This window comes from Phocoena sinus, chromosome 14 (genome assembly GCF_008692025.1).
Source record: "Phocoena sinus isolate mPhoSin1 chromosome 14, mPhoSin1.pri, whole genome shotgun sequence".
NCBI classification, from domain to species: domain Eukaryota; kingdom Metazoa; phylum Chordata; class Mammalia; order Artiodactyla; family Phocoenidae; genus Phocoena; species Phocoena sinus.
In genome coordinates, this window is record NC_045776.1 from 31,140,879 (window position 1) to 31,165,316 (window position 24,438).

At 37.5% G+C, this 24,438-nt stretch overlaps 1 protein-coding gene across 1 annotated transcript in view; it reads left to right on the top strand.

Moving 5' to 3' along the window:
- The window catches only part of RIT2 (Ras like without CAAX 2), a gene marked incomplete at its 3' end in the record, with an annotated part of 597,419 nt that overhangs the window by 160,460 nt on the left and 412,521 nt on the right, over positions 1-24,438 (top strand). The window contains 1 exon segment of the mRNA XM_032603705.1: positions 10,015-10,046. Within this exon segment, the coding sequence (XP_032459596.1) occupies positions 10,015-10,046 (32 nt within the window).

Sequence of the window (24,438 nt, forward strand, 5' to 3'; positions counted from 1 at the left end):
ACAGTTAAGTGTTATGGACTTTGTCTACAACTCCTCAAGGTAATATTTTATTAAAAAAAAAAAAAAATATATATATATATATAGACTTCCCTGGTGGTCCAGTGGTTAAGACTCCATGCTTCCACTACATGTAGCACGAGTTCTATCCCTGGTCAGGAAACTAAGATCCAATGTCATGCCACACAGTGTGGACAAAAAACAAAAAACAGAAAACAAAAAACACAAAAACATATATATAGGAAGAAATGAATAAACTGAATATTAGGAATTTCTGAGAGGTAGTTTTGAGGTTGGGGTTTTCAGATGCTCTCAAATCATATTGTTCATGGATATTCTCTTTCTAAGTAAAAGTGTGATTTATATGGGTATTTGCTAGGATAAGTCTTTTTACTTGGGACTTATTGATTCTTACATATCTCTCAATATTGTATATATATGTGTATAAAAATATATATTTTGGGAAGGAGACATAGATCTTCATTTTCATTAGATTGTTGAAACAAATGATTTGATTATAATAAGACAATACTATTGAAATCTGGGAAAAGAGAGGAGGAGCTGTTATTGAGTTTCTTACAGAATGCCTCTTTGACAAAAAAATAGAATCCCCAAAGTTTGAGAACGTAAAGTCAGACATCATAAGGTAAGTGAAATTTAAGTCTCAGTCAAATTAATAGGTATTTAGCAGGTTGCTTACATCCAACATTGAATTCATCAGGTATTTAGGGGGGATTTTTTCAGAAGTTGTTTGTTTATCATATTATCTTTGCAAAGGGAAATGACTCTTAGATGTCCCATGAAGCATTCACTTTGTAAAACAGAAAATAAATTTTGCAAATCACTCATTCTAAACTTACCTTTTTAAGTTCTGGAACAAAGCTCAGCTGGCTCTCTCTTCTTTAGCTCTGTCTCAGTAGTAAGTCAGAGGCTTTGAGAATTGAAGGCTTTTACAATTATACAGTAAGCAGCAGGTTTCCAATAAAGCACAAATTCCAACATCTAACTACATTTTGGCTTTCTTATAAATACGTGTAATAGGTAAATCTTTGATTCTTTTATTCCTGATACTAGGCCTGGGAATCTCAAGTCTACTATAAAATATATATATATCAGTTCATATATATATATATATATATATATATATATATATATATTTAAGTTTCTTCCAAACTTCCTCAGCCTTCAAAATTATTTCCTAAATATATAGTAATTCACTTAGTCCACAATTATACACATTGTTTTCTAATTCTTCTTGGGAGCTTCCATGACTATCACATACTGGCGCCTGGTAGATGAAGAGTTTCAATGTATTGATTGAAAGGTATGACAATGCAACAGGCCCCATGGTGTGCTAGTTAGCACTCTGGACTCAATGGTATGATATTTGAGTGGAGATATGGAGCATTATTAACATTGTTAAAGAGAAGCAAACCTGGACAGTAGTTAAAAAAGTAAAAATAGATTGTATTCAGGGATTATTGCAAGAGGAGAGAGAAAACTCCATACACAATTGGGCTCAATTTCAAATACAGCAAGGACAATTAGGAATTTACCGTCAAGGAACAAGGTGGGGGTGAGTGAATGGAAAAATTGCTAAAAGTGTAGAGTGGATTTTTTTTGAATTTTATTTTATTTAGCTTTTATACAGCAGGTTCTTATTGGTTATCCATTTTACACATATTAGTGTATATATGTCAATCTCAATCTCCCAATTCATCACACCACAACCACCCCTCCCCCACCACCCCCACTGCTTTCCCCCTATGGTGTCCATTGTCCTCTACATCTGTGTCTCAATTTCTGCCTTGCAAACTGGTTCATCTGTACCGTTTTTCTACATTCTACATATGTGTTAATATACAATGTTTATTTTTCAATTTCTGACTTACTTCACTCTGTATGACAGTCTCTAGATTCATCCACACCTCTACAAGTCACCCAATTTCGTTCCTTTTTAGGGACGTTCCATTGTATATATGTACCACATCTTCTTTATGCATTCATCTGTTGATGGGCTTTTCGATTGCTTCCATCCTCGCTATTGCAAATAGTGCTGCAATGAAAATTGTGGTACATGACCCTTTTTGAACTATGGTTTTCTCTGGGTATATGGCAAATAGTGGGATTACTGGGTCATATGATAATTCTATTTTTAGTTTTTTAAGGAACCTCCATACTGTTCTCCATAGTGGCTGTATCAACTTACATTCCCACCAACAGTGCAAGAAGGTTCCTTTTTCTCCACACCCTCCCCAGCATTTGTTGTTTGTAGATTTTCTGATGATGCCCATTCTAACTGGTGTCAGGTGGTACCTCACTGAAGTTTTGGTTTGCATTTCTCTAGTAATTAGTGATGCGGAGCAGCTTTTCATGTGCTTCCTGGCCATCTGTATGTCTTCTTTGGAGAAATGTCTATTTAGGTCTTCCACCCATTTTTAGATTGGGTTTTTTTTTTTTTTTTTCCCTTAATACTGAGCTGCATGAGCTGTTGATATATTTTGGTGATAAATCTTTGGCTGTTGATTCATTTGCAAATGTTTTCTTCCATTCTGAGGGTAGTCTTTTCATATTGTTTATGGTTTCCTTTGCTGTGCAAAAGCTTTTAAATTTCATTAGGTCCCATTTGTTTATTTTTGGTTTCATTTCCATTACTCTAGGAGGTGGATAAAAAAAGATCTTGCTGTGATTTATATCAAAAAGTGTTCTTCCTACATTTTCCTCTAGGAGTTTTACAGTGTCCGGCCTTACATTTAGGTCTTTCATCCATTATGAGTTTATTTTTGTGTATGGTGTTAGAAAGTGTTCTAATTTCATTCTTTTACATGTAGCTGTCCAGTTTTCTCAGCACCACTTATTGAAGAGGCTGTCTTTTCTCCACTGTATTTCCTTGCATCCTTTGTCATAGATTAGTTGACCATAGTTGGGTGGGTTTACCTCTGGCCTTTCTATCCTGTTCCATTGATCTATATTTCTGTTTTTGTGCTAGTACCATATTGTGTTGATTATTGTAGCTTTGTAGTATAGTCTGAAGTCAGGGAGTAGGATTCCTGTAACTCCTTTTTTTTCCCTCACACTGCTTTGGCTATTTGGTGTACTTTGTGTCTCCATACAAATTTTAAAATATTTACTTCTAGTTCTGTAAAAATGCTATTGGTAATTTGATAGGGATTACATTAAATCTGCAGATTGCTTTGGGTAGTATAGTCATTTTCACAGTATTGATTCTTCCAATCCAAGAACATGGTATATCTCTCCATCTGTTTGTATCATCTTTAATTTCTTTCATCAGTGTCTTATAGTTTTCTGCATACAGGTCTTTTGTCTCCCTAGGTAGGTTTATTCCTGAGTATTTTAAACTTTTTGTTTCTATGGTAAATAGGAGAGTTTCCTTAATATCTCTTTCAGATTTTTCATCATTAGTGTATAGGAATGCAAGAGATTCCTGGGCATTAATTTTGTATCCTGCAACTTTACCAAATTCATTGATTAGCTCTAGTAGTTTTCTCATGGCATCTTTAGGATTCTCTATGTAAATTATCATGTCACCTGCAAACAGTGACAGTGTTACTTCTTGTTTTCCAATTTGTATTCCTTTTATTTATTTTTCTTCTCTGATTGCCATGGCTAGGACTTCCAAAACAATGTTGAATAACAGTGATGAGAGTGGACATCCTTGTCTTGTTCCTGATCTTAGAGGAAATGCTTTCAGTTTTTCACCATTGAGACTGATGTTTGCTGTGGGTTTGTCATACATGGCCTTTATTATGTTGAGATAGGTTCCATCTATTCCCACTTTCTGGAGAGTTTTTAACATAAATTGGTGTTGAATTTTGTCAAAAGCTTTTTCTGCATCTATTGAGATGATCATATGGTTTTCCTTCTTTAATTTGTTACTATAGTGTATCACATTGATTGATTTACGTATATTGAAAATCCTTGCATCCACAGAATAAATCCCACTTGATCATGGTGTATGATCCTTTCCATGTGTTGTTGTATTCTGTTTGCTGGTATTTTCTTGAGGATTTTTGTGTCTCTATTCATCAGTGATATTGGTCTGTAATTTTTTTTTTTTGTAGTATCTTTGTCTGGTTTTGGTATCAGGGTGATGGTGGCCTCATAGAATGAGTTTTGGGGTATTCCTTCCTGTGCAATTTTTTTGGAAGAGTTTGAGAAGGATGGGTGTTAACTCTTCTCTAAAAGTTTGATAGAATTCACCTGTGAAGTCGTCTGGTCCTGCACTTTTGTTTGTTGGAAGATTTTTAATCACAGTTTCAATTTCATTACGTGTGATTGGTCTGCTCATATTTTCTATTTCTTCCTGGTTCAGTCTTGGCAGGTTATACCTTTCTAAAAATTTGTCCATTTCTTCCAGGTTGCCCATTTTATTGGCATAGAGTTGCTTGTAGTCTCTTAGGTTGCTTTGTATATCTGCAGTGTCTGTTGGAACGTCTCCTTTTTCATTTCATATTTTATTGATTTGAGTCCTCTCCCTCCTTTTCTTGATGAGTCTGGCTAATGGTTTATGAATTTTGTTTATCTTCTCAAAGAACTTGCTTTTAGTTTTATTGATCTTTGTTATTGTTTCCTTTGTTTCTATTTCATTTATTTCTGCTCTGATCTTTATGATTACTTTCCTTCTTCTAACTTTGGGTCTTGTTTGTTCTTCTTTCTCTAGTTCCTTTAGGTGTAAGTTTAGATTGTTTATTTGAGATTTTTCTTGTTTCTTTAGGTAGGCTTGTATTGCTATAAACTTCCCTCTTAGAACTTATTTTGCTGCATCCCATAGCCTTTAGATCATCGTGTTTTAATTGTCATTTTTCTCTAGGTTTGTTTTTTTTTTTCCTCTCTGATTTCTTCAGTGATCTCTTGATTATTTAGTAACGTATTGTTCACCCTCCATGGGTTTGTGCCTTTTTGCATTCTTTTTCCCTGTAATTGATTTCTAATCTCATATCATTGTGATCAGAAAAGATGCTTGATATGATTTCAATTTTCTTAAATTTACTGAGGCTTGATTTGTGACCCAAGATGTGATCTATCATGCAGAATATTCCATGCACACTTAAGAAGAAAGTTTAATCTGCTGTTTTTAGATGGAATGTCCTATAAATATCAATTAAATCTATCTGGTCTATTGTGTCTTGTAAAGCTTGTGTTTCCTTATTAATTTTCATTTTGGATGATCTGTCTATTGGTGTAAGTGAGATGTTAACGTCCCCCACTATTACTGTGTTACTGTCAATTTCCTCTTTTATAGATGTTAACAGTTGCCTTATGTATGGTTGTGCTCCTATGTTGGGTGCACATATATTTCTAATTCTTATATCTTATTCTTGGATTGATCCCTTGATCATTATGTAGTATCCTTCCTTGTCTCTTGTAACATTCTTTATTTTAAAGTCTATTTTATCTGTATGAATATTGCTACTACAGCTTTCTTTTGATTTCCATTTGCATGGGATATCTTTTTCCATCTCCTCACTTTCAGTCTATATGTGTCCCTAGGTCTGAAGTGAGTCTTTTGTAGACAGCATATATATGGGTTTTGTTTTTGTATCCATTCAGCAAGCCTGTGTTTTGGTTGGAGCATTTAATCCATTCACTTTAAAGGTCATTATTGATATGTATGTTCCTATGACCATTTTGTCAATTGTTTTAGGGTTGTTTTTGTAGGTCTTTTTCTTTTCTTGTATTTCCCACTTAGAGAAGTTCATTTAGCATTTGTTGTAGAGCTGGTTTGGTGGTGCTGAATTCTCTGAGTTTTTGTTTGTCTTTAAAGCTTTTGATTTCTCCATCAAATCTGAATGAGGTCCTTGCTGGTAGAGTAATCTTGGTTGTAGGTTCTTCCTTTTCATCACTTTAAATATGTCATCCCACTCCCTTCTGGCTTGTAGAATTTCTCCTGAGAAATCAGCTGTTAAGCTTATGGGAGTTCCCTTCTATGTTATTTGTCATTTTTCCCTTGTTGCTTTCAATAATTTTCTGTGTCTTTCATTTTTGCCAATTTGATTACTATGTGTCTCAGTATGTTTCTCCTTGGGTTTATCCTTTATGGGACTCTCTGTACTTCCTGGACTTGGATGAATATTTCCTCTCCCATGTTTAGGAAGTTTTCAGCTATAATCTCTTCAAATATTTTCTCAGGTCCTTTCTCTCTCTCTTCTCCTTCTGGGACCCCTATAATGTGAATGTTGTTGCATTTAATGTTGTCCCAGAAGTCTCTTAGGCTGTCTTCATTTCTTTTCATTCTTTTATCTTTATTCTGTTCTGCAACAGTGAATTCAACCATTCTGTCTTCCAGGTCACTTATCCGTTCTTCTGCCTCAGCTATTCTGCTATTGATTCCTTCTAGTGTAGTTTTCATTTCATTTATTGTATTGTTCATCTCTGTTTCTTTGTTCTTTAATTCTTCTAGGTCTTTGTTAAACATTTCTTCTCAATCTTTGCCTCCATTCTTTTTTCCCAGGTCCTGCATCATCTTCACTATCATTATTCTGAATTCTTTTTCTGGAAAGTTGCCTATCTCCACTTCATTTAGTTGTTTTTCTGAGGTTTTATCTTGTTCCTTCATCTGGTACATAGCCCTCTGCCTTTTCATCTTGTCTATCTTTCTGTGAATGTGTTGTTTCTTCCACAGGCTGCAGGATTGTAGTTCTTCTTGCTTCTGCTATCTGCTCTCTGGTGGATGAGACTATCTAGGAAGCTTGTGCCTGTTTACTGATAGGAGGGACTGGTGGTGGGTATAGCTGGCTATTGCTCTGTTGAGCAGAACTCAGTAAAACTGTAATCTGCTTGTCTGCTGCTGGGTGGGTCTTTGTTCTCTCCCTGTTGATTGTTTGGCCTGAGATGATGCAACACTGGAGCCTACCCAGGCTCTTTGGTGGGGCTAATGGCAGACTCTGGGAGGGCTCACACAAAGGAGTACTTCCCAGAACTTCTGCTGCCAGTGTCCTTGTCCTCATGGTGAGAAGCAGCCACCCCCCACCTCTGCAGAAGACCCTCCAACACTAACAGATAAGTCTGGTTCAGTCTCCTGTGAGGGTCACTACTCCTTCCCCTGGGTCTCGATGTGCACACTACTTTGTGTGTGCCCTCGAAGAGTGGAGTCTCTGTTTCTACCAGTCCTATCAAAGTCCTGCAATCAAATCCCACTAGCCTTCAAAGTCTAATTTTCTAGTAATTCCTGCTCCTGTTGTTGGACTCCCAGTTTGGGAAGCCTGATGCAGGGCTCAGAACCTTCACTCCAGTGGGTGGACTTCTGTGTTATAAGTGTTCTACAGTTTTTGAGTCACCCACCCAGCAGTTATGGGGTTTTATTTTATTGTGATTGTTCCTCTCCCACCATCTCATTGTGGCTTCTCTTTTGTCTCTGGATTTGGGGTGTCTTTTTGGTGAGTTCCAATGTCTTCCTATTGACGATTTTTCAGCAGTTAGTTGTCTAGCATGGATTCTGGTTAAACATACTTAATAGAATTCTTGCTGAAGGCAGACCAAGATAATTAGATATCACCTGGAGGATGATGGTGGAGAATGATGAATTTGATCAGATATGAAGTGTGGGGCATTCCCTCTAAACTGACTTAGCAAAATTCTTACTAACACTAGGCAATGCAGAGAAACACATGGAAGCCTAAAAGTCAAGGACTAGTTTATAGGAGGAATCAGAGGAGCTTGACTAAATGTTAGCCAAGGAGAGTATGTGTTGGTATGATATCAAAATGAAGGAGAAGTTGATGGCCATTCTAAGCCATGGGATAAAAGTATGCTCATATATGGAAAGTACTTCAGTAAGTCTGACTAGACAGAGTAGCTGTTTGGACAGTGGTGTAAATTGAGGCTGACAAGGTATGATGGGTAACATGAAAGACAATGTACATTATCATGTTGTGTTAACAGCTATGATTTTTATCCTAATAGTTGGTGACATATGCATGATGTTTTTTCAAATGATAATTCTAGTATCATTGTAAAAGTTCTAATGCAAGAGAAAGAAAATAGCTACAGAGAAATCAATTTTGAGTCTATTGCAAGAGATTTTCAAGAGAAACATAAGATTTTGAACTAGAGTAATATGATAAAGAATCTAAACATATTTGAATGATATTTTGGTAATAAAAATAAAAATTCATGGAACTTAAGAGAGATAAAATGTCCAAAGATATCTTCAAGATTTTGGCCTAAATAATTGACTATCATATAATGGATGTTGAGGCTCTTAATCACTTTAATGAATAGGTGCATATCTCTTTGCTTTGAGTGAGGTGTTGTGGGTCTCTTCATTTTTGTTTTAAATGAACCTGAGATATCTTTCAAATTTAGTTGATTGACTAACCAATCCAATTGTTCATTATGAGGCCAGGCCTATGACCTCTGTGATCTACTTGAGAGTAAACCAACAAGGGACTAAGAGATAGAAGAGACCACTCTTTTAAAATTAATGAAAAAAATTTTCCAAATTCTCGATATCCACTTAATAAACATGTTGCTTTCAGTTTGTTTACCTGAAATATCCTTAGTCTTAAGGCTATCTATAAGGAATGTTGATTTGCATTTCAAAAATTTTCCCTAAGCTGTCAAATTAAGTCATACTTTCATATGGACTTCCTTTGTTAATGCGAAGACAGGAGGTAAATACTGTCAAAGTGTAAACATATTCTTTTTACTGTGTCAGATTCTATTTCTTTGCATTTTTCAGGTAGTGCCTTGTACAGGTTTACTGAATTTAATGGAGTCTTCCCTGCTCTGAACATTTTCTAAAGCATGTACACTGTTTAAAGGAATCAGAGCCAGACAGTAAAGTAGTAAAAACACATTTTATTCAGGAACTAGGAATAAAGAGACTTCATTATAAACTGAGCTTAATTCCAAATACAAGGAAAAGGGGGGTTTTATAGGCAAAGGAGGGGGAAATGAGAGGAGGCATTGGTGGATAAAAAATATTTAAGAAGAGACATCAAGGGTAGGAGAATTCTTGCTAACCAGACTTAAAAGAATTCTTAGTGAAGCCAGGCCAAGGTGTTAGATATCAATGGTAGGGGAATTACTCTACACTGACATAGCAGGAGTCTTGCTACAGATGGTCTGTACAGGCCTAGAAAGGACAGGGGCCAAGGTCAAGGCTTAGCTGAAAAGAGGACTTAGAGAAACCTGACTAAATTTGGTCAAAGAGAGAGTCTTTATCAATACATACACACACACACACACACACACACACACATACACAAACACACACACACAAGAAAAAAGGAAGAGAAGAACTATTGCATACTAATTTTTTTCTGAGTTTGTTGCTTTGCTTCAGAGTTTTCTTTGTCTCCTAATAATGGAAATTTACATGGGGAAATTCTACAACAGCAACATTAAAAATGTTTTACAAAATTATAGTTTTGAAAAGAATGTAGAAAATTTAGAGGAGACACCCCCCAAAAAAGTAATGCAAATTAATAGTGTTCTAAATAATATGAATTAAACAAAATAAAAGTGACAAATAATTTTAGCTGTGAAAAACTAAGGATAAAACCTCATGTAATCATATACCTTCATAACTAATAGAGACCTCTGAGAGATTTTCTTTATTATAAAGATGAGGAAGTTAAGTCACAGAAAATGTACAGGAATATTTCTTAGTGAAAAAAATCTTCCCTGCTAATGCCAGCTGTTTAACCAGAGCAAGCCAAGAAGGATCTTACAGCTAGTTTACATTCCTATTATGTAAAGAGCCTCCTTATTTTTACTTCAATGCAATTTTTATTGAAATACATTTAAAATTTGGACAAATTTATTCCAGAGAAATAGCTGGGATTATTTTTTCCTCTAGATATACTGTTTTCCCTCTAAAACTTTATCTTACTATCATTTTGTTGTTTATGTTTTATAATTAAATTAGTCGCTGAGAAATAAATTACTAGAAACTATTAGAATACTAATGTTTACATTGGTTAATAATTTATTGATGAACTGGCGAATTTTTGTTAAATTTAATTTATTTGTTTTTCAGCAATGACAATGTAGCCATCAATTCCCTGATTATCATGACCCGACCAAAACAGGAGGGAAGGGAGCAGGGCACAACCCTTGAAAGAATGACATAGCCCAAGGACATGACATAAACTGATTAGAACAAAATAGGTCCAAGATGGTGGACAAGTTGACGTCCACTATACCTTGAGCCTCAGTATACACTCACTGTAACACATCAGGAAGCTAAATGACACACCCACAGGTGCCATGACAGTTCCAAGACAGACCATAAGTATCAAAACGTGGGCAGTAGCCCAATTCCTGAAATAGCTGGAATACCCCTCTCACTCATTAGCCTATGAAATTACCTACCCCTATAAAAACTGACACTGTACCCTCTGTGCATTTTTCACATTCTGAGAGGGCCCCAACTCTGTCTGTGGAGTGTGATTCTTCCAAGGCTGCTCTGGCCTTCTGAGATGGTCTACACTCTTTCTGTGGAATAAATAAATTCACTTCTTACCTATTGCTTTGTCTCTCACTGAATTCTTTCTGGATGAGACATCAAGAACCTGAGCTTCATTAAGTCCTGAAACCAGATGTGTGATCTCAGTTGGAAGACTGTAGGTTTTGGCTGGGTTCAAGTCCCAGCCTCATGAATTCAATTCCCAATCAGGGTTTTGGCCAGGTTTGAGTCCAGGCTGTGTGGGTTCATGCCCTAATCTGCATTTAACCTCGGTTTGAGTCCCATCACAAGAGTTCAAGTCCCAACACAAGTGTTCAAGCCCCAAATGAAGGTGCAAGGCTTCAGCTATTATTGAGTAGAGGCCTCTTTTCTCCTTTAACCAAAACAGACACTCTAAATAGTTCACAAATATTATTGATACCTATGGACAATAAGAAATATATTTTACTCTAGACCCATTGCACACATACATATACAGTAGGTAGGCTACCACAATAAAAGTTTCAAGATACAATATTTGTCCTTACGTCTGGCCATGCATTCTTGTATTTTCCATTATATTCTGTTTCTTTCTGATAAATGATGATGGAATACATTAAGTTGATTTCAGGATCCACTAATGTGTATCTACCTGCACTTGAAATACTGTGCTCTGGAAAATATATCTGATGCAGTTGTATACTTATTTGGTCATTTGCTCACTTTACAGTCTCTGAACTTTTTATTGCAGAATTATTAAAGAATATTAAAGGTGCATTTGGAAAGGATGCTAGATATAGATGTAAATATAATTTTGTACACCATCTTCAAGATGAGGCAATTAAGATCCAAAGAATCAAAATATTGTCAGAGCCTCCAGACATGTTTAATTCTTCCTATCCAGTTTTCTTTCTATCATAATACACTGCCGGAACATTGCACTTGAGAACATATTTCTCCCTCAATTAAAGAAGAAAAGATGTCTTTAAAACTGCTTTACTCATTCAAGAAGGCACTTTAAAGTATCAGTGGACAATTTCCAAGTATATTCTGCCATAGCATTCTTTGTCAAGAAACACACTGGCACTGAAAACATAACAAGCATTATTTTGTGGTAGAGGAAAACATGGCTTTTGGATCCCTCATGGCTATCTGCTTTCCTAGATTGTGAGATACTTTGACTACACATCATCACTTACCCTTTTTACTCCCTCAATATAAATATCTCTTACCCTCACCCCAATAGGTGAGTTCCTCTAGTTCCTATTTTGCTCATTACTCACTTTTAATGCAAGGCCGTACTGTATATATAAACTGTTAACCTACACAAATTATCTTGTATCCCTTCTTGAAAATACGCCAGGGCATTTGCTTAAAAGGTACTGCTGAAATGAATACAATGTACTCATTTTAAAATATCCAATAATTCAGCAAGGCCTCTTTATTAATGAAAATCAGTTAGTAAGATTTAATTATAGGCAATCTGTATGTTGCTAGTCAAGAAGTACTTCCTCAAAGATTGTTTCTGAAGAGAAAATAATCACTTTGTAAACTTTTAAAGGCAGTTTGCTGCAACTCTTTCTTGTTTTTCTAAATCAATTTTCTAAGTATCTTGATACTGGAATGTTAATAACTCTGCATGACCAACTATGAGTTATAGAAAAGAATCTCTGGGCAATAGCTCTGAATCCTTTACCTTGCTGGAAAATTCAACAGTATAATGTATCATTTATGAAATCATAAATTCACTATACTATTTATTATTTTCATCATTGTTTAAGCTTTACATGAATTGGCATTTCAAAAACCTAATTTTGCTACCAGCTTCTCATGTCTAATGGCTTGAATAGGGCAATATATAAGAATAAATTAAAAATGCCTTCTTCAAGAGGAAAAAATAATAAGAATGTGACAATAACTCCTTTAGATAATCATGAGGCACACCCATACCACAAGATTAAGCTAATTGGCATTGGGGGGGTGGTGGAAATGGCAGAAGAGTAAGATGTGGAGATCACCTTCCTGCCAACAAATACATCAGAAATACATCTACATGTGGAACAACTCCTACAGAACTCATACTGAACTCTGGTAGAAGACCTCAGACCTCCCAAAAGACAACTTCCCATGTACGTGAGTAGGGCAAAGGAAAAAAGAAAAAACAGAGACAAAAGAATAGGGACAAGACCTACTCCAGTGGGAGGGAGCTGTGAAGGAGGAAAGGTTTCCACACACTAGGAAAGACCTTAACCAGCAGAGACTGTGGGTGGTGAAGCAGGGAAGCTTCAGAGCCATGGAGGAGAGCACAGTAACAGGGGTGTGGAAGGCAGAGCAGAGAGATTCAAACACAGAAGATAGGTGCCGACCAGCACTCGTCAGACTGAGAGGCTTGTCTGCTCACCCGTCAGGGTGGATTGGGGCTGGGAGCTGAGGCTTGTGCTTCAGAGGTTTGATCCCAGGAAGAGGACTGGTGTTAGCTGTATGAACACAGCCTGAAGGGGGCTAGTGCAGCACAGCTAGCCGGGAGGGAGTCTGGGAAAATGTCTGAGCTGCCAAAGAGGCAAGAGAGTACTTCTTGCCTCTTTATTTCCTGGTGCACCAGGAGAGATTGAGAGCCCAGCTTAAGGGATCTCCAGAGATGGGCGCAAGCCATGGCTATCAGCGCAGACCACAGAGATGGGCCTGAGATGCTAAGGTTGCTGCTGCAGCCACCAAGAAGCCTGTGTGCAAGCACAGGTCACTATCCACACCTCCCTTCCAGGGAGCCTGTGCAGCCCGCCACTGCCAAGGCCCCATGATCCAGGGACAACTTCCCAGGGAGAGCACATGGCATGCCTCAGGCTGTTGCAATGTCATGCCGGCCTTTTTTGTCTCAGGCTCACCCCGCACTCCATATCCCCTATGCCTGAGTGAGCCAGAGCCCCCAAATCAGCTGCTCCTTTAGCCCCATCCTCTCTGAAAGAAAAACAGATGCCTCAGGAGACCTACATGCAGAGGCACAGCCAAATTCAAAGCTGAACCCAAGGAGCTGTGAGAACAAAGAAGAGAAAGGGAAATTTCTCCCAGAAACCTCAGAAGCAACGGATTAAATCTCCACAATCAACTTGACGTACCCTGCATCTCTGGAATACATGAATAAACAATGAATCATCCGAAATGAAGGAGGTGGACTTGGGAGCAATGATATCTATATATTTTCCCCTTTTGCTCTTTTTGTGAGTATGTATGTGTATGTTTCTGTCTGTGATTTTGTCTGTATAGCTTTGCTATTAACATTTCTCTTAGGCTTCTGTCTGTCCGTTTTTGTTTTTTGTTTTTTGGGTTTTTTTTTTGTATAGTTTGAGTGCTTGTTATCACTGGTAGATTTGTGTTTTGGTTTGGTTACTCTCTTCTTTCTTTTTTAAATTATTTTTGAAAAATATTTTTAATAATTATTTTTATTTTAATAACTTTATTATATTATATTATATCTTCTTCTTTCTTACTTACTTTTTTTCCTCCATTTTATTCTGAGCCATGTGGATGACAAGCTCTTGGTACTCCAGCCAGGCATCAGGGCTGTACCTCTGAAGTGGGACAGCCAAGTTCAGGACATTGGTCTAGAAGAGACCTCCCAACTCCACATAATATCAAACAGTGAAAATCTCCCAGAGACTTCCATCTGAACACCAATACGCAGCTCCACTCAAAGACCAGCAAGCTACAGTGCAGGGAATCCTATGCCAAACAACTAACAAGACAGGAACATAACCTAATCCATTATTGACAGGGTGCCTAAAATCATAATAAGGCCACAGACACCTCAAAACACACCAACAGATGTGGACCTGCCAACCAGAAAGACAACATCCAGCCTCACTCACAAGAACACAGGCACTAGTCCGCTACACCAGGAAGCCTAAACAATCCATTGAATCAACTTTAGCCACTGGGGGCAGACAAAAAACAACGGGAACTAGAAACCTGTAGCCTGCAAAAAGGAAATCCCAAACACAGGAAGTTAAGCAAAATGAGAAGACAAAGAAACACACAGCAGATGAACAAGCAAGGTAAATACCCACCAGACCTAATAAATGAAGAGGAAAGAGGCAGTCTACCTGAAAAAGAATTCACAGTAATGACAGTAAAGATGATACAAAATCCTGCAAAGAGAATGGAGAAAATACATGAAACGTTTAAAAAAGACATAGAAGAATTAAAGAGCAAACAAGCAATGAAGAACAACACAATAAGTGAAATTAAAATACTCTAGAAGGGATCAACAGCAGAATAATGGAGGCAGAAGAACAGATAAGTGACCTGAAAGATAAAATAGTGGAAATAACTACTGCAGAGCAGAATAAAGAAAAAAGAATAAAAAGAACTGAGGACAGTCTCAGAGACCTCTTGGACAACATTAAATGCACCAACATACGAATTATAGGGGTCCCAGAAGAAGAAGAGTAAAAGAAAGGGACTGAGAAAATATTTGAAGAGATTATAGTTGGAAAGTTCCCTAACATGGGAAAGGAAACAGTTAATCCAGTCCAGGAAACACAGAGAGTCCCATGCAGGATAAGTCCAAGGAGAAACACGTCAAGACACATATTAACCAAACTATTAAAAATTAAATACAAAGAACAAATATTAAAAGCAGCAAGGGAAAAACAACAAATAACACATAAGGGAATCCCCATAATGTTAACAGCTGAACTTTCAGCAGAAACTCTGTAAGACAGAAGGGAGTGGCAGGACATACTTAAAGTGATGAAGGGGGAAAAACTTAAAACCAAGATTACCTACCCGGCAAGGATCTCACTCAGATTTGACAAAGAAACTAAAATGTTACAGACAATCAAAAGCCAAGAGAACTCAGCACCACCAAACCAGTGTTACAACATATGCTAAAGGAACTTCTCTAGACAAGACACACAAGAGAAGGAAAAGACCTATAATAACAAACCTAAAACAACTTTGAAATTGGGAATAGGAACATACATATCGATAATTACGTTAAATGTAAATGGATTAAATGCTCTCACCAAAAGACACAGATTGGCTGAATGGATACAAAAACAAGATCCTTATATATGCTGTCTACAAGAGACCCACTTCAGACCTAGAGACACATACAGACTGAAAGTAAGGGGATGGAAAAAGATATTCCATGCAAATGGAAACCAAAAGAAAGCTGGAGTAGCAATTCTTATATCAGACAAAATAGACTTTAAAATAAAGACTATTAAAAGAGACAAAGAAGGACACTACATAATGATCAAGGGATCGATCCAAGAAGAAGATATAACAATTGTAAATATTTATGCACCCAACATAGGAGCACCTCAATACATAAGGCAAATACTAAAAGCCATAAAAGGGGAGATCGACAGTAACACATTCATAGAAGGGGACTTTAACACCCCACTTTCACCCATGGACAGATCATCCAAAATGAAAATAAATAAGGAAACACAAGCTTTAAATGATACATTAAACAAGATGGACTTAATTGATATTTATAGGACACTCCATCCAAGAACAACAGAATACACATTTTTCTCAAGTGCTCATGGAACATTCTCCAGGATAGATCATATCTTGGGTCACAAAACAAGCCTTGGTAAATTTAAGAAAATTGAAATTGTATCAAGTATCTTTTCTGACCACAACGCCATGAGACTAGATATCAATTACAGGAAAAGATCTGTAAAATATACAAACACATGGAGGCTAAACAATACACTACTTAATAATGAAGTGATCACTGAAGAAATCAAAGAGGAAATTAAAAAATACCTAGAAACAAATGACAATGGAGACACAACGACCCAAAACCTATGGGATGCAGCAAAAGCAGTTCTAAGGGGGAAGTTTATAGCAATACAAGCCCACCTTAAGAAGCAGGAAACATCTCGAATAAACAACCTAACCTTGAACCTCAAGCAATTAGAGAAAGAAGAACAAGAAAACCCCAAAGCTAGCAGAAGGAAAGAAATCATAAAAATCAGATCAGAAATAAATGAAAAAGAAATGAAGGAAACGATAGCAAAGATCAATAAAACTAAAAGCTGGTTCTTTGAGAAGGTAAACAAAATAGATAAACCACTAGCCAGACTCATCAAGAAAAAAAGGGAGAAGACTCAAATCAACAGAATTAGAAATGAAAAAGAAGAAGTAACAACTGACACTGCAGAAATACAAAGGATCATGAGAGATTACTGCAAGCAACTCTACGCCAATAAAAGGGACAACCTGGAAGCCAAGGACAAATTCTTAGAAATGCACAACTTTCTGAGACTGAACAAGGAAGAATAGAAAAAATGAACAGGCAAATCACAAGCACTGAAATTGAAACTGTGATTAAATATCTTCCAATAAACAAAAGCCCAGGACCAGATGGCTTCAAAGGTGAATTCTATCAAATATTTACAGAAGAGCTAACACCTATTCTTCTCACACTCTTCCAAAATATAGCATAGGGAGGAACACTCCCAAACTCATTCTACAAGGCCATCATCACCCTGATACCAAAACCAGACAAAGATGTCACAAGGAAAGAAAATTACAGACCAATATCACTGATGAACATGGAAGCAAAAATCCTCAACAAAATGCTAGCAAACAGAATCCAACAGCACATTCAAATGATCATACACCATGATCAAGTGAGGTTTATCCTAGGAATGCAAGGATTCTTCAATATATGCAAATCATTCAATATGATACACCACATTAACAAATTGAAGGAGAAAAACCATATGATCATCTCAGTAGATGCAGAGAAAGCTTTTGACAAATTCAACACCATTTATGATAAAAACTCTAGTGAAAAATAGGCATAGAGGGAACTTTCCTCAACATAATAAAGACCATATATGACAAACCCACAGCCAACCTTGTCCACAATGGTGAAAAACTGGAATCATTTCCACTAAGATCAGGAACAAGACAAGGTTGCCCACTCTCACCACTCTTATTCAACATAGTTTTGCAAGTTTTAGCCACAGTATCAGAGAAGAAAATGAAATAAAAGGAAACCAATTCGGAAAAGAAGTGAAACTGTCACTGTTTGCAGATGACATGATACTATACATAGAGTATCCTAAAGATGCTACCAGAAAACTGCTAGAGCTAATCAATGGATTTCATAAAATAGCAGGATACAAAATTAATGCACAGAAATCACTTGCATTCCTATACACTAATGATGAAATATCTGAACATGATATTAAGAAAACACTCCCATTTCCCATTGCAACAAAAAGAATAAAATGTCCAGGAATAAACCTACCTAAGGAGACAAAAGACCTCTATGCAGACAATTTTAAAATACTGATGAAAGAAATTAAAAATGATACAAGTAGATGGAGAGATATCCTGTGTTCTTGGATTGGAAGAATGAACATTGTGAAAATGATTGTACTACCAAAGCAATCTACAGTTTCAGTGCAATCCCTGTCAAACTACCACTGGCATATTTCACAGAACTGGAACAAAAAATTTCACAATTTTTATGGAAACGCAAAAGACCCTGAAAAGCCAGAGCAATTTTGAGAAAGAAAAACAGAGGTGGAGAAATCAGGCTCCCTGACTTCACACTATACTACAAAGCTATAGTAATCAAGACACTGTGGTACTGGCACAAAAACAGAAAGATAGATCAATGGAATAGGATAGAAAGCCAAGAGATAAAGCCATGCACATATGGTTACCTTATCTTTGATAAAGGGGGCAAGAATTTACAGTGGATAAAAGACAGCTTCCTCAATAAGTGGTGTTGGGAAAACTGGACAGGTACATACATGTAAAAGTGTGAAATTAGAGCACTCTCTAACACCATACACAAAAATAAACTCAAAATGGATTAAAGACCTAAATGTAAGGCCAGAAACTATCAAAGTCTTAGAGGAAAACATAGGCAGAACACTCCATGACATAAATCACAGCAGGATCCTTTTTGACCCACATCCTAGAGAAATGGAAATAAAAACAAAAATAAACAAGTGGGACCTAATGAAACTTAAAAGTTTTTGCACAGCAAGGGAAACCATAAACAAGTTGAAAAGACAACCCTCAGAATGGGAGAAAATATTTACAAATGAAGCAACTGACAAAGGATTAATCTCCAAAATTTTCATGCAGCTCAATATCAAAAACACAAACAACCCAATCTACAAATGGGCAGATGACCTAAATAGACATTTCTCCAAAGAAGATAAGCAAATTGCCAACAAACACATGAAAGAATGCTCAACATCATTAATCATTAGACAAATACAAATAAAAATACAATGAGATATCAACTCATATCTGTCAGAATGGTCATCATCATAAATCTGCAAACAATAAAGGTTGGAGAGGTTGTGGAGAAAAGGAAACTCTTTTCACTGTTGGTAGTAATGTCAATTGATACAGTCACTATGGAGAACACTATGGAGTTCCTTTAAAAACTCAAGATATAGCTACCATACGACCCATCAATCCCACTGCTGGGCATATACCCTTAGAAAACCATAATTCAAAAAGAGTCATGTTCCACAAAATTCATTGCAGCTCTACTTACAATATCTAGGGCATGGAAGCAACCTAAGTGTCCATCAACAGATGAATGGATAAAGAAGATGTGGCACATATATACAATGGAATATTACTCAACCATAAAAAGAAACAAAATTGAGTTATTTGTAGTGAGGTGGATAGGCTTAGAGTGTGTCATACAGAGTGAAGTAAGTCAGAAAGGGAAAAACAAATATTGTATGCTGACACATATATATGGAATCTTAAAAAAGGTCATGAAGAACCTAGTGGCAAGATGGGAATAAAGAGGCAGACCTACTAGAAATGGACTTGAGCATACGAGGAGGGGGAAGGGTAAGCTGGGACAAAGAGAGACTGGCATGGACATACACTACCAAATGTAAAATAGATAGCTAGTGGGAAGCAGCCACATAGCACAGGGAGATCAGCTCAGTGCACTTTGACCCCCTAGAGGTGTGGGATAGGGAGGGTGGGAGTGAGGGAAATGCAAGAGGGAAGAGATATGGGAACATATGCATAACTGATTCACTTTGTTATAAAGCAGAAACTAACACCCCATTGTAAAACAATTATACTCCAATAAAGATGTTAAAGAAAAAAAAAGATTAAGCTAATTGGATATTCCATACTAACAGATAGCGGAAAACATACATTTGTCTGGCTATAAATAAAATAATTTTAGGGGAAAAAGTTTTAACACAGAGCAATTTATTAGACTTGCAATTCAATTTTTTCATCATTTCATTTCTTAGCTTCTCTAATGGGAATATTGGTTAACAACTTCCAATTGGTGTCTTACTAGAGGAAGGTGAAAGTCCCAAATAATTTCCTTTTCACCTGCTCAAGGTACAAAATTATAACTCAGTCTGGCTCATTCAAGAGGAAATTTATATTAGTACATCTAGAAAATCACACATATAGAGGAGAATGCACTTATTAAGTATATTTATCTCACAATTTATATGGGAAATAGATATTTTTCAGTCCCTGTTCAAACCTGTTTTTCTTCATATTGATGGAAGTTTTTGAATAGTTTTTCTCTGATATCTTTAGCGAATTGGTATGGTTTTATTTTCTTCCTTATATTCAGCTTAGAATTATTTTTTTCTTTCAAATCTACATCAATTATGAAAGTTCAGGTTTCCTTTACCGTCAATAAGTTTAGGGATATTATCTGGTACAAGTGATCTTCCCAAAGGAGAAATTGCTTTCCTTATTAATTGGCAACATTGTCAAAGTCAGTAACCAATGGGTCTAGTGTCTACAAATCCACAGAAGATACCTATGAAAGGGATATTGAAAGTATTAATTCTATTCTTCCATGTGAGAATACCTCTCTCAAATATTAAATTAAGGTCCTTATTAAGGTGTTGAATATGGATAAATTCATTTAAATTTAATTTTTAAAAGAGTATCTCTAAACATTAGACATTAAGTACAGTTTAATTTTTCCATAGTAAAATAATTATGTAAATCAGAAGAAACATTTTGACCAAAGGCCTGCTATCCAACACTTTGTTACCAAAACACACATGTCATTTTTAATTAGCAATTAGTCATTAGCGATAACCATTGTATGCAATTCAATTGGCAAAAATATTTAAATTTCTACTATTTGCAAAGCAATCTGTTTGTCCTCTAGAAATTAAAAAAAATAAATAAAATGTCACAGTTTAAGCCATTGAGGAATTTTTAATTTAGGAAGAGGAATTAAGACAAATACACAGATGTTTATAATATCTTTGAAGTCAGTTATTACTATAAGAAAGAAGTAAAGTGTAAGGGGTTTTGGAAGGCAATTCAGTGACCCCTCTTGAGTTGTATTCACTATGATATAGGATCACTACTTCCTCTATGTTTAAAAGCCAAAAAGTCCTACCATTCATTCTGGAATTCAAGATCCTCTGAAGAGACTTTCCAGAGCAGTCTGGACTTCTAAAGAATCTTGAGAAAATGACCTAAGAAAGTTTGTTTTGCTGTGTCTTTTTAATCTCATTATACTTGCTTGAAATTTAAAATCTTATTTTATATAGTTCTAATTTAACATTGAAACTATGCAAGACCCTGTGGGGCTCCTGGCCACAAAAGCCTTTCTGTATCCCCCATTTTTTATTTGTACGAAATAGGCTTCATTCAGCCTCCATGACCCTCCCTAAGTTCCAAAGGGCAGGTTCAAACAGTTGCTAATCAGAGAAGGGAGAGGATGTAGAGTCAAAGGAGGAGCAGTTGAGAAATAATAGTGCAGGCTTCGGGCAGAGTCCTGGCTCCTCCTCAAGGGATATATATAACAATGTCTTTGAGCTCTTCGGCATAACTAAAAACCCCAACAAATGGAAGATGTTAACAACTGGATGCAGCATTCTTCATGCTAGAAAGAAGGTCACAGTTTACCCATCATGAGGCCACCTGACACCAGATGAACTATAGATTGAAGGAATACAGACGTTGCAGGCACCCTGATCCTTATGAGCAACCACTCCCTTTGACTATAAGACTAACCCCTCCCAGGTTGGGACGCACAGTTTTGAGGGCATTAGACTGCTGTGGCCCTCTTTGCCTGGCAAAGCAATAAAGCTATTCTCTTCTAATTCACCCAAAACTCTGAGATTAAATTCAGTTCCCATGCACAGAGGTCAATTTTCTGCATCAATATGAATTAGACATCAAGTTGTTGATTTTTTCTGCACAGAGTATGGTGTCCCTTTCCTCAAAACCAACAATATAAATATCAGGATCTCATTTGTAGACTATATATTTAGTCCAAATTATTGTTTATTGATATTTTCATATGTTGGCAATTGCTGTTGTTCATACTTATTGATAATCAAATGAAGGTAAACAGGTGGAGCTTTAAGATGGTGGAAGAGTAAGACGTGGAGATCACCTTCCTCCCCACAGATGCATCAGAAATACATCTACATGTGGAACAGCACCTATGGAACACCTACTGAACACTGGCAGAAGACCTCAGACCTCCCAAAAGGCAAGAAACTCCCCATGTACCTGGTTAGGGCAAAAGAATAGGGACAGGACCTGCACCACTGGGAGGGAGCTGTGAAGGAGGAAAGGTTTCCACATGCTAGGAAGCTCCTTCACGGGTGAAGACTGTGGATGGTGGTGGGGGGAGCTTCAGAGCCGCAGAGGAGAGCACAGAAACAGGGGTGTGGAGGGCAGAACAGAGAGATTCCCGCACAGAGGAACAGAGTTGACCAGCACTCACCAGCCCCAGAGGCTTGTCTGCTCATCCGTCATGGCAGGCGGGGGCTGGGAGCTGAGGCTTGGGCTTCGGTCGGATCCCAGGGAGATGACTGGGGTTGGCTGCATGAACACAGCCTGAAGGGATTAGTGCACCACAGCTAGCCGGGAGGGAGTCCAGGAAAAAGTCTAGACCTACTGAAGAGGCAAGAAACTTTTTCTTCCTTCTTTGTTTCCTGGTGCGCAAGGAGAGGGGATTAAAAGCGCAGCTTAAAGGAGCCCCAGAGATGGGCGCAAGGTGCGGCTATCAGTGCAGACCACAGAGACTGGCATGGGACTCTAAGGCTGTGGCTGGCGCCAACAGGAAGCCTGTGTGCAAGCACAGGTCACCCTTCACACCTCCCCTCCTGGGAGCCTGTGCTGCCCACCACTGCCAGGTCCTGGTATTCAGGGACAATTTCCCCTGAAGAACACACAGCACACCTCAGGCTGTTGAAACGTCATGATGGCCTCTGCGGCCAAAGGCTCACCCCTCATCTGTACCCCTCCCTCCCCTTGGCCTGCGAGAGCCAGAACCCACAAATCAGCTGCTAGTTAAACCCCAATGTCTGAACAAAGAAGAGATGCCCTCAGGCGACCAAACACAGAGGTGGGTCCAAATCCAAAGGTGAACCCCAGGAGTTGTGTGAACAAAGAAGAGAAAGTGAAATTTCTCCCAGCAGCCTCAGGAGCAGCAGATTAAATCTCCACAATCAACTTGATGTACCCTGAATCTGTGCAATATCTGAATAGACAACAAATCACCCTAAATTGAGGAGGTGGACTTTGGGAGCAAAAATATATTACTTTTTCCCCTTTTTCTCTTTTTGTGAGTGTGTATGTGTATGCTTCTGTGTGAGATTTTGTCTGTATAGTTTTGCTTTTACAATTTGTCTTAGGGTTCTGTCTGTCCATTTTTTTTACTTTTTAAATTTTTTTTAATAATTACTTTTTTAATTTTAATAACTATTCTCTTTTACTTCATTTTATATTATTTTGTTCAATTTTCTTCTTTCTTTCTTTCTTTCTTTTCTTTTCTTCTTTTTATTCTGAGCCATGTGGAGAACAGGTCCTTGGTGCTCCAGACAGGAGTCCAGGCTAGCCACTAAGGTGGGAGAGCCAAGTTCACAACACTGGTCCACAAGAGACATCCCAGCTCCAAGTAATATCAAATGGCAAAAATCTCCCAGAGATCTCCATCTCACCGCCAAGACCCAGCCTCCCTCAATGACCAGCAAGCTACAGTGCTGAACACCCTATGCCAAACAACTAGCAAGACAGGAACACAACACCATCCATTAGCAGACAGGCTGCCTAAAATCATAATAAGACCACAGACATCCCAAAACAAAACACCAGATGTGGACCTGTACACCAGAAAAACAAGATCCAGCCTCATCCACCAGTACACAGGCACTAGTCCCCTCCAACAGGAAGCCTGCACAGCCCAGTGAACAAAACTTAGCCACTGGGCACAGAAACAAAAGAACAATGGGGACGGGGCTTCCCTGGTGGCACAGTGGTTGAGAGTCCACCTGCCAGTGCAGGGGATGTGGATTTGTGTCCCAGTACACGAACATCCCACATGCCGTGGAGTGGCTAGGCACATGAGCCATGGCTACTGAGCCTGCACGTCCGGAGCCTGTACTCCACAACAGGAGAGACCACAACAGTGAGAGACCCATGTAATGCAAAACACATAAATAAATAAATAAATCAGGAACTATGAACCCACAGTCAGTGAAAAGGAGACCCCAAACAAAGTAAGTTAAGAAAAATGAGAAGACAGAAAAACACACAGCAGATGAAGGAGAAAGGTAAAAATCCACCAGACTTAACAAATAAAGAGGAAATAGGCAGTCTACCTGAAAAAGAATTCACAGTAATGACAGTAAAGATGATCCAAAATCATGGAAATAGAATAGAGAAAATTTAAGAAACATTTAACACGAACCTAGAAGGACTAAAGAGGAAACAAGCAATGAAGAACAACACAATAAATGAAATTAAAATACTCTAGAAGGGATCAACAGCAGAATAATGGAGGCAGAAGAACGGATAAGTGACCTGAAAGATAAAATAGTGGAAATAACTACTGCAGAGCAGAATAAAGAAAAAAGAATAAAAGGAACTGAGGACAGTCTCAGAGACTTCTGTGACAACATTAAACACACCAGTATTTGAATTATAGGGGTCCCAGAAGAAGAAGAGTAAAAGAAATGGACTGAGAAAATATTTGAAGAGATTATAGTTGGAAAGTTCCCTAATATGGGAAAGGA